Source organism: Manihot esculenta, chromosome 1 (genome assembly GCF_001659605.2).
Source record: "Manihot esculenta cultivar AM560-2 chromosome 1, M.esculenta_v8, whole genome shotgun sequence".
In the NCBI taxonomy this organism is placed as follows: domain Eukaryota; kingdom Viridiplantae; phylum Streptophyta; class Magnoliopsida; order Malpighiales; family Euphorbiaceae; genus Manihot; species Manihot esculenta.
This window is the reverse complement of record NC_035161.2, coordinates 31,213,867-31,231,099: the sequence shown is the minus strand read 5'-3', so window position 1 is coordinate 31,231,099 and position 17,233 is coordinate 31,213,867. Positions and strand designations below refer to the sequence as shown.

At 33.6% G+C, this 17,233-nt stretch overlaps 2 protein-coding genes across 3 annotated transcripts; both read right to left on the bottom strand.

Annotated features, from left to right (window-relative positions):
- Positions 1 to 418: 418 nt before the first annotated feature.
- LOC110631403 (heavy metal-associated isoprenylated plant protein 21) lies at positions 419 to 3,088 on the bottom strand. The gene is made up of 3 exons (XM_021779229.2): positions 1,461 to 3,088; positions 1,203 to 1,278; positions 419 to 822 (listed from the first exon to the last, which is right to left on the bottom strand). The coding sequence occupies exons 1-3, from the start codon at positions 1,530 to 1,532 to the stop codon at positions 530 to 532; spliced, it is 441 nt and encodes a 146-aa protein (XP_021634921.1). The 5' UTR covers positions 1,533 to 3,088; the 3' UTR covers positions 419 to 529.
- A 1,213-nt stretch (positions 3,089 to 4,301) lies between these two features.
- Positions 4,302 to 14,591, bottom strand: LOC110631391 (methionyl-tRNA formyltransferase). Of its 2 annotated transcripts, XM_021779217.2 has the most exons (12): positions 14,434 to 14,591; positions 14,320 to 14,403; positions 14,177 to 14,239; positions 13,415 to 13,549; positions 13,241 to 13,343; positions 7,835 to 7,905; positions 7,638 to 7,742; positions 6,995 to 7,028; positions 6,246 to 6,346; positions 5,200 to 5,259; positions 4,936 to 5,139; positions 4,302 to 4,643 (listed from the first exon to the last, which is right to left on the bottom strand). In XM_021779217.2, the coding sequence occupies exons 1-12, from the start codon at positions 14,479 to 14,481 to the stop codon at positions 4,554 to 4,556; spliced, it is 1,098 nt and encodes a 365-aa protein (XP_021634909.1). In that variant the 5' UTR covers positions 14,482 to 14,591; the 3' UTR covers positions 4,302 to 4,553. The 2 variants fall into 2 exon arrangements, with proteins under 2 accessions (XP_021634909.1, XP_021634901.1); XM_021779209.1 differs by having other exon boundaries at positions 14,320 to 14,590.
- Between the last annotated feature and the right edge of the window lie 2,642 nt (positions 14,592 to 17,233).

The following is a 17,233-nucleotide window of genomic DNA, read 5'->3' as shown; positions in this document are numbered from 1 at the left end:
ACTTTTTTTCTGACTTATTGAAAGAAGTTATTGTATTCAGAATAAATAATTATAAAGCGCTTTTAATTGGAATAAAATTTAACTTTAAAAGGAAATCACCCATTTTTTATGAATTAGACTAACTTTATTAGTAAACCCTAAATATAATATATATATGAGCAAACAATGATTGCAAATGAAATTGATTCCATCTAATTTGGAGTCACAAATTAGAAATATGGTGTTACCTAGTGTTATTCTTGTAATAATTAGTGGTGGACAAAGGAGAATCTTATTCTTCAAGCTTCCAAACCTTTGAAACCATGTCTGCTCTTTGAATAATTCACCACCATAATATTAATGCACACTAAACAAAATCCCTTCTTTATGAAGCCTCTATAAACAAATCAGCAAGCTTTTCTGATCAAAATTAAAACTAGAGGGAGCAACTCAAAATTATTAATTATGATAATTAAGGGAGCTGGTCTTGCTTACAAAAAGAAAAGCAACCCAATTTATCAGAAAGTAAAATTAAGATTGAGTTGCTTCATTACATGACAGAGCATGCATTGACATTGTCATCACTGAAGATGGAAACAATGTTGTCTTCAGGAGCATTTGATGCTGGAAAAGCTTGCACAGCATTTCTAACATGGCCTGGTGGTGCTCTTTTGTCATAAACACCAGATGCATAAGGATAATAAACTATGTGTTGTGGGATGTATGGCCAAAATTCTGCTCTCTTTCCAGTGCTCTTCACTCTTTTTAACACCTTGTTTGGATCAACATATCCACTCACTACTACCTTGCTTTGTTTTCTGTTCACTTCCACTGTCTTTACACCTGCTTATATGTATCAATGAACAAAACCCATGAAGGATTTGATTAGTGATGCAAGCAAAATATGAGAAAGAAAGGATTTTTAATGTATTCTTGGTTTATTTCCAGGATTGAATGGTCAGTTGTCATGCTGAAAAAAGATAAATATTTTAAAGCTAAAAGAAGTGAAGATCATGTTTTTGTTTTAAAGGGTCACAGCAGATTCATTTGTTTCCATTTTGGATATTTTGTTTATATCAAACAAAAATAAGCTTTTGTTTTTACTTTTAAAATTGGGTGATTGCTGCTCTGACATCAGATCACTGAAAATATATGATTTAGAAAGAAAAAAAAAAAAAGTAAACTTAAATGAAAGAAAGAAGGAAAAATAAAAAAGAACAAACCTTTCATGGAGGAAACAGAGTTTTTAACTCTTCTTTCGCAGCCATCACAGTCCATTTTCACTTTGATTTCAACTGTCTGAGAAACCAAAAGAAAAAACAAAGGAAACCCATAAAGATCTTATAAAGAAAAGTTTAAAGTAGTTGAGCAAAAAACAGAGGCAAAGGAGATGGAGACATGGAAGGAAAACAATCCTCTCTTTTACAGATTGTGAACAGAAAGAGAAAAGGTAGAAAGGAATGGAAGTTGCTAATTATTACCTGCATTGGCTTGCGTTTGGTTCTTGTGCTGGTGACAGTGCAAAAGTTGGAGAGGTAATCAAGAGCACCCATTTTTCTTGTCTTTGCTATAAAGAGAGAAAGCAACCAGAGAGAGAGAAAGCAACCAGAGAGATGAGGGAAAGTACACAGACAGACCCTCAGAGAAAATGGTATATATATATACAAGGAAGTTGCTCGTTATTGTGTATAAGTAGAGATACGAATTTTTTTTTAAAAAAAAAATTAATTGAATTTACTTTTCATAACATCTTTATGAATTATTACTCGAATTTATGATAAAATTCAGACTCTTCCTTTGAAATTAAAAATTTTATAAAAATTCAATTAAAATTTTTTTTTAATTTAAAATTTTAAAAGTAAAATTCAATACTAATGTGGTAGGATTAGGGCGCTGATGAACATATTAAACTATCTGTGTGGCTAAGAGCTAACCGCAACTCAGGCAAAATGACCCAATTATCTCAAGGCTAAAAGTGCTGGAAATGATGAAGGAAAGAGTGCTTTTGAGTTTGCTGAATAGTTTATGGTCTAAGTTGGTTATGGAAACAATTGTAAAGTTGTTTGGTGTTAGCTTTCATCTTTGATCAGTGAGGTTGCCATTGCTTTCCACTTTCCACATTAAATAATCTCTAATTATTTGATATATTCTAACCACATTTTGAATCATTTTCAGTGACCCAAATCATAATTCTTTTCTTTTATATCTTTCCAATTCAATTATAATTAAATATTTTAATATGAAATATCTAGAAAAAAAATCCCATTTTTTAAAATTATTGGACTATCCTCTAGAAACAATATTTATTTTAAAAGAATTTTTCATACTGCTTTTAGATTTTATCTGTCTATAACTGTTTACCTTGTGTTAATAAAATTAGTGATGATAAACATTTATTTTGTGCAGCCTAATTCCGGCAAACAAAATTAAAAATATTATTAGTCACAGAGAAAAAGTATAATAAATATTTTTTATAAATTAAAAAATATATCATTTTAATAATTGCTATAATATTTTTCTCGTACATTATACAAATAAATTTGAGGGTTAGGATAGCCTAAATAAATTAAAAAGAGAGAGAGAAAGATTGAGAAAAATTGAATAAAGGAATGCAAAAAGTGGGAGTGGGAAGACATCTACAATTTAAATAAGATGTTATCCGATTTTATCCTTACATTCAAAAGATTTGAGAATTCGAATTTCACTTAATCATCATAATTTAGGAATAAAAGTAATAAATACTATCTTAATAATAATTTTTATTGGAGGGACAGGTAATATAGTTAGCTTAATGCGTAATTAAAAAGCAAAAGAAGGATAAAACATTCTAGTAGGAAAAATAAATAAAAAATATAGATAAATGCTGTACGCAAAGTATTAAGCCTTTGAAGGAGACTACTAGTCTCCGAATCTTACAAACCACAGCTGGAAAAGCAACGCTTAGGCATTTAAAGGTGTACATTTCCAATCATGGGAGCTTTCATACAAATTTCGATTAATCAAATTCATCGTAATTAAAATTTAAAACCTTTTAAAGAGTATTACACAACCAATAAAAATAAAAAGTGTCAAAATTTGAATTAAAATTCAAAATTAAAACTATTTAATAAATTTATAAACGACTAAATAATTATATTATTTATATTGTTAATTTATTATTCTAACTCGACCAAAATCAAATTACGAGACAATTTTTAAAAAAATTGAGATTATTATTTTTTATTTTATACATTATATTATTTATATTTCATATCACGAAATCGTAATCGTTTCTTAATACGAAAATATTTCATTCAAAAATAAAGGAGATAAATTATTAAAAAAATAATAATGAAATGAACCAATCATTTCAAATTCAAAAATTACTTACAAAATCAATATATGATGACCGCCAAATCTCTTACACTCTCTTACACTTGATGGTAAGATCGAACATTGAATAAGGATATAGACCCAACATTGAATAAGGATATAGACCCAAAGTCCATAAGGAAATAACCTAGTCGTGGGACAGAATAACCGGTCCAATCACTTCGCAGTCCTACTAACATACGGACCGAAAGCGTGGAAAGATATTGTAACTCGTACGTACGTACGGCCTAAACAACAGTGACAAATGACACTGTAGTAGAAAGATGGTTATACGTCATTAGAAGAAGATTACACACCCAGAAGATTACACACCCACTGTAAACCCTATTTTTTAAATTTCATAACGAAATTGAAAATCTTTTGAATTAGATTTCATAACGAAATTGAAAATCCTTTAAATTATACTTTACTATAGCATTATTTTCAGGGAAATTATGATTTTTTTAAGAAAAAAGAAACAAAATAATCATACTTTATAAACAACAATCTGTCCCTACTATGCATTCAAAATCTGGGAAATCCTAGAAATAAATAATAAATAAAATTTAAAAAAAAAAAAAGTGTAACCATAGATGGCACATCATTAAAATTACCTGTTTATTGGCTGTTTTAAGGATATCATAACTATCCCCAAAATATGCAACACATGCCATCAGAAAGTACAAGAAGATAGCTTTAGCTGCAGGTTAGTAAATTATTTATATATAAAACTTTTGTCTCTGCATCCTAAAGCAAACAAATTAACATTCTCTAGCATTAATAATTGAATATTCCTGCAGGCAGCCAACTGCCCATTTTAATGTCTTTCTTCCAGTATTTAGGGCTTCAGTTCTACTTCTACCCTACAATAAATCAATAATGCTTTTGGCAAATAGAATCACAGCTGTTTATATAATCCAAGCATGCCTCCCAACTGCATTTTGTGAGAAGCAAGAATTTCACATCTAAAATTTTCAACAAACAAGTCAAATGATCTATTATTGTTTTTATTACACAATTATACAAAATAGCCAGTCAGTTGGACAAACCAAAATTCCTGCTCAGCTAATATTAGCAGATATATTTAAGTTCTTCATAGCCACGAGTAACAAAATATATAGATAGAGAGCTTAACAAAATTTTGGGTCTAAGAATCAAAAAATTTTCCCTACCTGATTTCTGATCCATAATTATGTAGCCATCTATATGAAAAGCTTCATCTGCTATAATTTCTTCAACTTTTTATCTCGCAGACCATTCCAAAAGGCAGCTGCACTTACCACCTTCTTGCCAGGAAGCTGGACTTCCAATACCTGATTGATTCAAAAAAGGATCAAAACCCAGCAATTATAAACAGCTCACGAGTATGTATATTCATTTAAAGAAAAAAAATTCCCAAATAAAAATATATTCCTGCCTCAAATGTTTTTCCTATGGTTCAACAGTCAGATTTTTAATTTTGCCTGTTTCCAATGGGAAAAAGGGTATTTAACCATTTTGCACATCTTTTTGGTTTAATCATATATACTGAATGCCACAAAATAGCTACACAATCTTCCTTGATAATAATGTTTAAATAATTAATAAACCGATGGTTGAACAGACCTCAAGTGCAGTAGAGTTCCAGCAAGGAATCACCAAAGAACCCTTGAAGAAAGTTATTTCATCCATTTCATTGCTCTGGATAATGCCATGGCGGCAAACTCTTGTAGTAATGATCTTCAATTCTATTACATTCTGGTTACCATCTTTGCCATCAACAAGCATTAATTTAGCTCGTGTCCCTGGCCACCCTGCAAATGCACGAACCTGAAAAGGTTGCATATAGTCATTGCATAGTTATATTAGGAAGGAAAAGCAAGAGCTTACCTTATTATGCACGACTGAAGCTTCTTCATCAAAGGATATCCATGACTCCTCAGGAGCTATCTGCATAAAGCAGAAAAGATATATTATCATTTTCATCCATTCAGCATAAATAGAGGAGGAAAATTCATATCTGGAATCTCATGTGGCAACAATCCATAAAGGCTGACACGCATGCTTGGCATTGCTTCAATTAAGCTCATCTTGGCTGTGCATAATTACCAACTGGCTTATTGAATTCTCTAAGTTCATACCAAAAGACCAACCTTAAAATACAAGTAATACATCACAAAATATTAGGACAGATTAACTCAAACTAGCAGTACAAAATTCAAGATGTTTTTTTTATAATCTTATATCGCTTCTAATGGCCCTGTAAAATCAAGCATGCTACCGGAGAAGAGAGATTCTAGCAATCATTTTACTCTCAGCAAAGCAAATATAAACTTTACAAGGCAAGACATAGAGCCTTAAATAAATATTAGGTAATAAGAGCACGCTACCCAGCGAATCACAGAGAGAATGGGTGAGACAGCATGTAATATATCTTTCTGACAATGAGCATAGTAGAACAGATCAAGAAGTCAACAAACATAAATGTCAAGATTTCATCATGAGTTCAGATTACAGATAAGAACACTGAAAGAGGCAACATAAGGTGCTCAGAAATTGAAATGAAAACAAAGAATGAAGAAAAATGAAAATGTCACCCAAAAACCACTCAATGCAGCTAGGCAAGAAAAGCATGAATGTCTCAAAAGCTATGGCATAGAGGAATGCACATTTTACAATGCATCAGTTCATCAGGATATGCCTAAAAGACAGTCACTAAGATTAAAATTCGACACCTTTTATAACTGTTGTCTTAAAGAAGCAGCTTTACTGCTATTCAAACCACTGTGAGAGTATGCATGGATACACATACTGCTGTCTAACCTTGGTGGTAATTCATTGATAGTTCCATTTATAAAACTTTATGAAAGATAAAAGGCAGGAAACATTACACACACACACACACACACACACACAGAGAGCGAGAGAGAGGTTACTTTTGGAGCCAAAGTCGCTTTAGAATCATCTTGTGGTTGAGCTTTTGCCCTAGCTGACCCATCAAGTATAGAGGGAAGCTCATGAATCAGAAGTTTAGATCCTGAGTTATATCATTCGTTAATAGAAATGATTGGAGTTGAAGCAATGAAAAAACTCAATTGACCAATAAAATGCTATAACACTAATCCACCTCAAATCAAGCAAAGAAGATATCTAGGAACAAGTAAACAAATTCTTATCCTGCCTCATCCAGAATCTCTCCTCTCATTTTTCCACATTAAAAGGCAAAAGCCATATTCTTCATCAGGTTATCAGTGACTATCTTATCTTGTTTCCCTTACCTATTTCAAATTTGCCTTTCCTTGTCTATTCTTGTTCATCCATGCCTTCCAATTGAATTAGATCACTCAAGAAGCAGACAGATCTCATTACCCAATACAATGGCAGAAACTACAGAGTCCTTTAACCTCACTTCCTAAAAGAACAGTTCAACATACATAGGATATTCATTCACTAATGAATTGAGAACACTTACAAAGTTAAATTCTGAGAATAAAATAAACTTTTTTTTGCATTATAAATCTCAAATAAATAAAAGAATATTAAAATTTTATCTCTGGATTCAAATAGATACTTTCAGCACATATAAAAGAAGAATAAATTAACTAGGAGCTTTTTTTTTTTGAGGCATAAATGCAAGACCAGCAACAGAGACTAAAACAATGCATAAAATAGAAAACACACATACCTTGAGAAAATAACAAATCAAGTAAATCAGGCGCCTGCAAGTGTAATCGATATAAATGATAGTGATACATTACTGAAAACTAATAATTGCCTTTTAAGCCAAGAATTGCACGTGAAGAAAAAACATTAGCTAAAATATCATGACACGCCAATTCAACGAGAAAGGAATACAGTCCATACAGCCACTACTGCTCTGAGTAAGTCCATGCACAAGTGATGAAGAGAAAAATATTTGCACCGGTGCAGCAACAACTAAGCCTTATTTCAAAAAAAAAAATGCAATTTTGATGGAACCTCTGTCATGCACAATCATTACATATTGAGCTAACAACCAAGACTACCAAGCACTAGGGTTTAAATCTTAAAAGTACTTGTTCATGCAAAAATACTAAAGTTAGCAATATTTAATCCTATTGGGCGAACCAGCATTGGATACAGGCAGAGACTCAAACCTGCCAAATTAAATGCCAATTACAAGGCATATCATAGCTACCTGGTCCAATCCTATCCATTGTGTTAAATAAAATGGATCAGCAAACATGTAGCACAATTGAATCTAAAACTTCAGCCATTATTTATATGAGCATCATCTGTATTATATCAATTAAAACACAAAGTGTAGCCCATATAAGCACCAATTATACCTTAATTTCATCATCAACATCCACCCTTTCATGGACAATCACAGGTCCAGCATCCAGAGCACGAACTGTGAAGGCTAAGGATATTCCAGTTTCTTTAACACCATCCTAATGCAGAAAATTGTAAATAAAATTGCATAATATGGGACTGCGTATGTATTTAATATAACTAGCAAAGACATCCTATGAAAATAAGGTACCTGCAATGCTCTTTGAACAGGAGCAGCACCACGGTAAAGTGGCAATAGACTTGGGTGTATATTGACTGTCCCTGAGAAAACCACATGTTGACTTGAGAAACTGTCACAGGCCCTGGTTTGTAAACGGGTAAGGGGTCTTTGGTCAGGTTGGTGGGAGGAAGAAGAAGGGTTTTTATCCTTTTTTCTACCTATTTTGTAGACTTGAGAGAGAATCTACAATCTCTTGAGTTAAGTACTCAAAAACTGGGTTAAATTTTTTCTCCTATTTCTACTCAACAAAATAAATAAAGAATAAAAATATTAACAAGAAAATAATAACAGCAGCATAAAGAATAAAAACATTAACAAGAAAATAATAACAGCAGCAGCACAAATTAGTTGCATGACTTGTTCTTTACTCTTCATTTGACTGAATCTTCTTAGGTCCATGGGTGAACCGTTTGTAGTGCTTAAGGCTAGTAACATTACTCCCTCCGCTGACATTGCGATTGTCCTCAATCGCGAAATCTAGAAATCGTTGAGACAAATCAGCTTTAGTTTCCCAAGAAGCATCTGCTGGTGAAGAATGCTGCCAATGAATTAAAACTTCAGATTTCCCAGCTCTGGTTCGATGACCCAAAACTGCTTGAGGCTGAGGCATTGCGGACACAAGTTCAATGAGAGGAAGGGAAGGACGATCAGTAGAGAACCCTGCAATATAAGCTTTTAAGGCAGACACATGAAATACAGGGTGGATTCGAGCATCTGTTGGTAAATCCAACTTGTAAGCCATGGTTCCTACGCGCTGAATGATTTTAAAAGGGCCATAATATTTCGGCAAAAGCTTCTGATGACGCCTATTGGCCACTGAAACCTGTCTATAGGGCTGTAGGCGAAGTAGGACCATATCCCCAACCTGAAATTCCAGTGGACGGTGCTTTTTATCATAAAGTGCCTTCATTTTAGCTTGTGCCCGAAGTAGGTGCTGCCGAATAGAACCCAAAACTTCATCTCTGGTTTGGAGAGCTTGGTCAACTGCATCAATCATTGAACTTCCAGGAGCATAAGATAGTAAACGGGGCGGCTGTCTACCAAAAACCACCTCAAAGGGAGTGGCATGAAGTGATGTGTGGTAACTAGTATTGTAACAATACTGTGCCCAAGAAATCCAGTCCATCCATTTGTTTGGATGTGCACTAGTGAAGCATCGGAGATACATTTCAACTGTTCTATTAACCACCTCGGACTGCCCATCCGTTTGTGGGTGATACGCAGAACTAAAAGCAAGTTTAGTGCCACACAAACGAAACAATTCAGCCCAAAAAGAGCTAGTAAAAGTTACATCACGATCGCTAACCATGGACTCCGGAATCCCATGTATCTTGACAATATTATCAAAAAACAGACGGGCAACACTCACAGCAGTATAAGGATGCGAAAGGGGCAAGAAATGAGCAAACTTAGAGAAGCGATCCACCACAACTAATAGAACATTTTTCCCTTTGGACATGGGCAGCCCTTCGATAAAATCCAAAGAAATATCCGACCAAATTTGGGAGGGAACTGATAATGGTTGTAGCAGCCCTGCAGGTAAAAGGTTTTCTGTTTTGTGACGCTGACAAATGTCACAGGCACGGACAAAATCACGCACATGGGTCTTCATCCCCTTCCAGTAAAAGTCTCTTGTAATTCGAAACAAGGTCTTTTGATACCCCTCATGGCCCTGATTATGAATGGCAGAAATAATAGCTTGAATAGATGGAGAAGAGGAAGGCAAAAAAACCTTGTTTTTGAAGAGCAGTAACCCATCTTTTAGACACCAAGAATTTGCAGCAGAGTTGTGCTGGACAAGAGAGACCCGCTGCTGAATTTCTGAGGAAGTTTGATGTTCACGTCTGATTTCCTCAAAAATTCCAACTTGTGGCATTGAAATGGCCATAAGAGCAGCTGAATCTTCTTCTCGTCGCGATAAAGCATCAGCCACTGTATTCAAACGCCCAGACCTGTACTCAACTGTAAAAGAGAAACTCAAGAGTTTACTGAGCCATTTCTGTTGGATAGGAGATAATAGTTTTTGTTCTAACAAAAATTTGAGACTGTAATGGTCTGTGCGAATAAGGAAGACACGTCCCCATAGATAAGAATGCCAGTGTTTGACGGCTTTAACCAACCCAATTAATTCTTTCTCATAAGCTGGAAGGGAGCGGTGCCTGGCTGCCATCATCCGACTGAAATAGGCTACAGGTCTGCCATTTTGCAAGAGGACAACCCTTATACCCGAATCTGAGGCATCACACTCCACAATAAAGGGTTGAGCAAAATCTGGAAGAGCCAATACAGGGGTGGTAGTCATCAATTCCTTAAGCTTGTTGAAAGCTTGCACTGCTTCGTCTGTCCACTGAAATGATTTATGTCGCAACATGTTTGTAAGAGGAGCTGCAATAAGTCCATAATTATGAACAAACTTGCGGTAGTACCCTGTCAAACCCAAAAAACCACGAAGTCCTCTAACTGCCTGGATTTTTGATGGGTCTGCATGTACACCTTCAGAAGAAATTACATGCCCCAAGTATTCTATCTGTGATTGGGCAAAGGCACATTTGGATTTTTTTAAGAATAACTGCTGATTTTGCAGTACCTCAAAAACAATCCGAAGGTGATGGAGATGCTCAATCCATGTTCTGCTATAGACAAGGATATCGTCAAAAAAAACAAGAACAAACTTTCTTAGGTATGGCTGAAATACCTCGTTCATAAGTGCCTGGAAAGTGGATGGTGCATTCGTAAGGCCGAAAGGCATGACCAGGAATTCGAAGTGGCCATGGTGAGTGCGGAATGTTGTTTTCTTGATATCTTGCAGAAACATGCGAACCTGATAATAGCCAGCAACTAGATCCAACTTTGTGAAATACCTTGCTCCTCCCAATTCTTCAAATAATTCATCTATTACAGGAATTGGGAACTTATCTTTAACTGTATGAGCATTCAATTCCCGGTAATCCACACAAAGTCGCCATGATCCGTCTGCTTTGGGAACAAGGATTACAGGTGATAAAAAAGGGGATTGGCTAGGTCGAATAATTCCCTTCTTCAACATCTCAGCACACTGTCTCTCGATCTCATCTTTCTGGCCATGAGGGTACCTGTACGGCCGTAACTGGTCTGGTGCCCGGTTCCAAAGGAATTCGGTGATCACAGAAGCGGCTTGGGGGAAGAGCTTTAGGTTCTTTGAAGATGCCGGAGAATTCGGTGAGAAGGTGTTGTAATTGGGTTTCGACATCCGGGAAGGAAGAGACGGAATTTAGGCTTACGGGTTGTTTAATGGCGAGATTTTGGATTCCCTGTAATTCAATATTGGTGCCTGAAATAGAGAAAGCCATTCGCATAATAAAAAAATCCCAAAGAATGGGTCCTAGAGTTTTTAACCAGCGGACTCCCAGTACCACATCAATTCCGCTTAGAGGAAGGACAAAAAGGTCTATTCCAAAAGGGTGGCCCCCCATCTGTAACTCTGATTTGCGACAAACACCAGAACTGAATATCTGTTCGCCGTTTGCAACTCGAACCCGAAGTCCGTCTTTCTTTTCAATCTTCGGATCCACCTGTTTAACAATATTGGCAGCCACGAAATTGTGAGTACTACCAGAATCTATGAGAACGAGAACAGATTTACCATTCCATTCAGCCATCACACGCATAGTTTGAGCACTGTGGGTTCCTGTAATCGCATTCAAAGAGATTTCTGGTGATTCTTCGCCGGTGTCCATGTCACTTTCACCATCATCAAGTTCAATCCAAAATAATCTTTTGCATTGATGACCCCGAGAGAAGGGTTCATCACAGTTAAAGCAAAGATTTTTCTTTCGCCGTTCCTCCATCTCTGCTGGACTCAACCGCCGAATACTTCTGTTGCCCTTGGATTCTATAGGAGCCGTCACTGAACGATTAGAAAATCGCGATGGTAATGGGGTTCTTTTCTCATATAACCACTTCCACTGCAATGTGGTCTTTCAAGCCACTGATGTAAAGTTGTATCTTCTGGTCTTTTGTTAGTTTTCCTGCTCGGGGAACCAGAATCTCAAATTGTGTCTGATAATCTGCCACGGAACCCACCTGCTTCAATTTGGCTAACTCTCCCAGTTTATTACTGCGGACTGGTGGTCCAAATCGAAGGTTACACTGTTGTTTAAGCTCTTCCCAAGTGGGATTTGGGTTTTCGTCGAAAAGCTCATTCAGCCAATACTGAGCATTTCCCATTAGATGGTAAGAAGCTAGAGTAACCTTTTCCTCTTCCGGCGTGTTCTGGTGTTTGAAAAAATGCTCACATCGTTGCAGCCAGGCTAAGGGATCCTCTTCGCCACTGAATTTGGGAAAATCCAGTTTACTGAATTTTGGAAGGATTGATGAGCCTTCGGATGTACCTGAAATGCCTTTGTTTCTAGAAGGCCGAATTTGACTGCTGGCCTCAACATCTGGTCCAGAATTAGAGTTAGAAACATCACGGGCAATGGCTTCTAATTTTGCGTTCATCTCATCTTGCCGGTTCTTGTTGTTTGCTTGTTCTTCCAAGAACATTGAAAGGATTCGATCCAGCTGTTCTTGAATGGTTTCACCCATTACACCTGGCTCTGATACCAAGTTGTCACAGGCCCTGGTTTGTAAACGGGTAAGGGGTCTTTGGTCAGGTTGGTGGGAGGAAGAAGAAGGGTTTTTATCCTTTTTTCTACCTATTTTGTAGACTTGAGAGAGAATCTACAATCTCTTGAGTTAAGTACTCAAAAACTGGGTTAAATTTTTTCTCCTGTTTCTACTCAACAAAATAAATAAAGAATAAAAATATTAACAAGAAAATAATAACAGCAGCATAAAGAATAAAAATATTAACAAGAAAATAATAACAGCAGCAGCACAAATTAGTTGCATGACTTGTTCTTTACTCTTCATTTGACTGAATCTTCTTAGGTCCATGGGTGAACCGTTTGTAGTGCTTAAGGCTAGTAACAGAAACTTTGAAAAGATATAATATTATAAAACTGTATTCTGTTCTATGTTTGGGTTGTTTGAAATCATTTAAAATTTATTTAGTCTGAGATTAATTAAAATCAAGCTCAAGTTGAGCCCTAGCTAGTTGGATTTCATGCTACTAAGATCACGCCTAGTAAAAGAAGAGTCAAGCCAAGCCTATATAAACATCACAGATCAGCTCAGCCGAGCTAATTTGCAGGATCCTTCTTCCTATCAAATGCAGTTTGAATTGTAAATGTCACTCCATCGGAAGTTAATCCAATTGACTAACTGTCCAGCAAACACATCCAAAAAATGTAGATCACTGTCATTTAATATTCTAATTATACAAATGGTTTTCTCATTATAAAAGTAGCAGATAAACAAAATTTCAATTTTGTAACAGAAGCACATTTGACTAACCCATTGGTGGAATATTGAGAAATTTTGTAGGTAAGATGTTTCCATAAGCTGCAGTAATGCAAAGTTCAGGCTGCAATGCTCTTAGGCTACACAAAAAGGTATCCTGCATTGTAACAGAGAGAAAATAAATTATCCTCCAGAAAGGTCATTTAATCAGCTCAACAACTTAGTTACCTCTCCAGCTCGTTCAGGTGTAAAAATGAGGTCAGAGGGGAAGCCTCTATCAATTGCATACTGAGCAACCAATGAAGGCGTCAGCGTTTTACCCCTACCTTTTCTTGCAGGTGGCTGAGTAACAATCGCTGCAATCTAAAATATATCAAGTTATTAATCTGTACAATCAAAAGGAGAAAAATTCTAACAGAAATGTCATACTAAAAACACCTGCATTTAGATGGGTCAAGCCAGACATGTTAAGGCCTACCAAATTAGCCTCAGGGAAAAAAAAAAAAAAGATTTATCATTTTAACAAATTAACTTTAAAATGATAGACAATAGAAAGACTTTATTAACGATCGAATTGCCAATCCATTTAATTCGCTAGCCCCATTTCATTGATTAAAATTTAGTTGTATCATACATGAATGCCAGCAGATGTCTACCCGATTTGAGAAGTTTTGCTTCTCCAAATTCAGCATTAGACTTGCATCCCTCACAAAACTTAAGCTGTATGACAATTTATTCGAATAAGCATAGTAAAACAGTTCAGATAAGCTACAATTATCAATCTCCAGGAGTTTCAACTAAAGGATGCTGCACATTAGTAAATTCATTACACAAAGTAAACTAAAAATTCTTTCTAATAATTATATTGCCCATAAACCCCCCCCCCCAAAAAAAAAAAAAAAAAACTTAACAAGAACAAGAAAACGAGTTGCTAATATCAATTGAAAGTTTTAATAGTATAGAACAACAAGAATTTTAAAAAGTGAGTACCTCAAAGATGGAATTTGGTGCTGAAGATGCATTGAAGAGCGCGTCGAGCACAGTTGTAGAGACCTAAAAAGAAAGTTTCGATTTCCATTGAAAAAACTGTGCAAAATTTGTTCAAATATAATTTTTTAGTGTGTGATGAGTACCTGAGGAGAGCCCAAGAAGACGAGAGGCTTTTTCTTAGAAGAAGAAGAAGCTGCTGATACTGATGCCGATGCTGATGCTGATGCTGATGCTGATGCTGATGCTGATGCTGATGCCGGGGCGTTGAAACAGAAGAAACGACGTAGCATTAGCGAAGAATTCATTCCTTCCTTTCCCCTACAAAGGCTACAATGGCTACTCCACTGAGGATTTAATCTGTGTGCCTCTGTTGCAGCCCACAGGTTATCCAAATTCCACCATGGCAAAGACACCGTTTCGATGACATTTTAAAAGAGGGGAATTTATTCTAAAAAAGAGATTTACTATTTAGTGGTTTAATAATGTTATTATTAATAAATTAATTATTTTAAAATCTATTAAATTTTTTTATCAATAAATTAATTATAAATGAAGAATAAAGGAAAGAATTTTTAAAATTTAATCTTATCCGCCAATAAAACTCTTTAGGCAGTTTTTAAAATTTTATCTTTAGGTAGTTTTTAAAATTTTTTAGATAATTTTTGGATATTATATTATTAACAAGTAAATTTTTATATTTTTATAAATTTATTAAAAAATTTTAATATTTTTTTAAATCTGTTAAAATATTTTTTTTGGTTAATAAAATAATTTTTTTGTCTTAAAAAAAATAAAAATAGAGATAAAGACGGAGAAGAAAAGAGAAGGCGGTTAGAAAAAAAAATAAAAGATGAGGCGTCTAAAACAAAGAGTTAAATTCAAAATTAAAAAAGAAAGGGAGAAAGCGTCTAAAAAAATAAAAAACTTAGAAGAATACAAAGAAAAATATGAATAATTTGTTCTTTTATTATATTTTTAATGGTAGAAATAAACGGAATGGTTATTTTATTAATCGAGAGAAAATATAAAATTATTTTAATATATTTTAAAAAATATAAAGACTAATTTATTAATAATGATAATATTCATAAATTAAATCGTAAATCTCCCTTTTAAAAATATACAATAAAAAGTTATTTTATTAATAAAATAAATTCTAAATTAGCTTTATTAAAAATTAAAGAATAAATTATACTTTAATTTTTAAATTTTAGCAAATAATTAATTTTTATATTTTTAAAACTATACACTTAAATTTTTTTATAATAAGTCTGTACAAAATAGATGTCTCTCCATCCATTTTTAACTTAATAGTGTGAAAATATTTTTATTATTTCTTTTAAATAGATAAATTACACTTAAATTTTTAAGTTTTATTATAATTAATGGATCGATTTCTGCATTTTTAAAATTATATATTTAAATCTCTTTACGATGAGTCCATCTAAATTTATTACAATTTAAACATTTTAATTCTTTATTTTCTATTTAAAAAGATACTTAAATTTTCATTAATTTTTATATATAATATTTTATTTAATTAATTTTTAACACTTTTTATTTTTTAATTTTTATTTATTAAAATATTTCAATATTTATAAATTCAAAATTTTCAGAAAATATTTATAACTTTAATTATTTTTAAGTGGTATCGATTAAATGTAAATTTTTATAAAAAGTATTTTGAAAAAAAATTATATCTTTATAAAAAAATTGATCATCAATTAGTTTTGAATCAATATTTATAATGAATGAAAAAACTATAATTTTAAAAGGATTAAATATAAAGAGATTTAATAATATTTTAAAAATATAGAGACTGATTCATCAATTATACTGAAATTTAAGAATCAAAGTGTAGTTTATATATTATAAAATTTTCATCTATATTAAAAAATATTTAAGTGTGTATGACTGTATTTTAAATATTTGAAATATTTATTTTTCATTCGACCAATTGACTAATGGAATTATAAATGGAATGAACTTTAATTTTAATATATTAATTAAATTTCTAGAGATTTAAATATTTTATTTTATAAATCAAGAGATAAATCCATTAATTATATTAAAATTCAGATATTTAAAAAAAATAAATATTAATTTTTATATTTTTATGAAATTAGTTCTTACGATAATAAAACCAGCCTAAATTAATGTAAATTGAAAGTAACAAAGCTAAACGCCTTTGTTTCTAAACTATAGAAAATGCATAAAATATTTTTCTAAAAATAATTTTGATCAAATAAATGGAACCGTAGTATTTAAAGATTTTTTTATTAATAAACAATACATATAATTTTTTTTCAGGAATGATGAATGATTGTTTTTAATTTAAAATACAAACACTCCACCACCTTGGAACATATGATTGAAGACAGGTTAGTTTGAAAATATTCTAGTTCAGGTATTTTTAATTTAAAATATGCATTTCTCTTTCTCGCAGAGGTGGATGCAGCAAACAGTAACACGCAGTGGACAAGAATATGGAAATACCCAGACCCGCAATGCATTAGGATGTTCCTTTGGCTAGTCAACAGGACAAGCTGTTAACCAATATGGAAAGAGCTCGACGACATATCACTTATACAGCTTTATGTGACTTATGCCGAGCTAATGTTGAGACTACTCTACATGTTCTTAGAGACTGTTCCAGTGCAAAAAAGTCTGGAAGGAGTTGGTATCCCGGAAACGATGAAACTTTTTTTTCTCAAATACCAATGAAATAGGGAGCTGGTTGACAGAGAATTTACAAGACACATCCAATGAAGTCTATGAAGTACAATGGCGAGTGTTATTTGGCTTTACTTGCTAGAATAAATGGAATAGGAGAAATAAGGCTGTCTTCAAGGATAATATGGATGACCCGTTACATATATCACAATCTTTTATTCACCATACTAAAGAATTTCAATCCATTTGGGCTAACGTGAATGGTACAAGGAAAGGAATGGCCTTATATGGATTGACTGGACGAGACCATTTGAGAGTTCTATGAAAATAAATGTAGATGGATCATGGCACGCTGAAACTAGCATGGGATATAGAGGAGGGTTG

Coding starts and splice junctions, on each gene's coding strand:
- LOC110631403 (XM_021779229.2), bottom strand. CDS start 1,532: ATGGGTGCTCTTGATTACCTCTCCAACTTTTGCACTGTCACCAGCACA. Junction 1,279..1,460: donor CCAAACGCAAGCCAATGCAG/GTAATAATTAGC, acceptor TTGGTTTCTCAG/ACAGTTGAAATCAAAGTGAA. Junction 823..1,202: donor CTCTGTTTCCTCCATGAAAG/GTTTGTTCTTTT, acceptor ACATATAAGCAG/GTGTAAAGACAGTGGAAGTG.
- LOC110631391 (XM_021779209.1), bottom strand. CDS start 14,481: ATGAATTCTTCGCTAATGCTACGTCGTTTCTTCTGTTTCAACGCCCCG. Junction 7,906..13,240: donor TCTCAATATTCCACCAATGG/GTTAGTCAAATG, acceptor TGGTTTTCTCAG/GGACAGTCAATATACACCCA. Junction 5,260..6,245: donor AAGCGACTTTGGCTCCAAAA/GTAACCTCTCTC, acceptor TGCTTTATGCAG/ATAGCTCCTGAGGAGTCATG.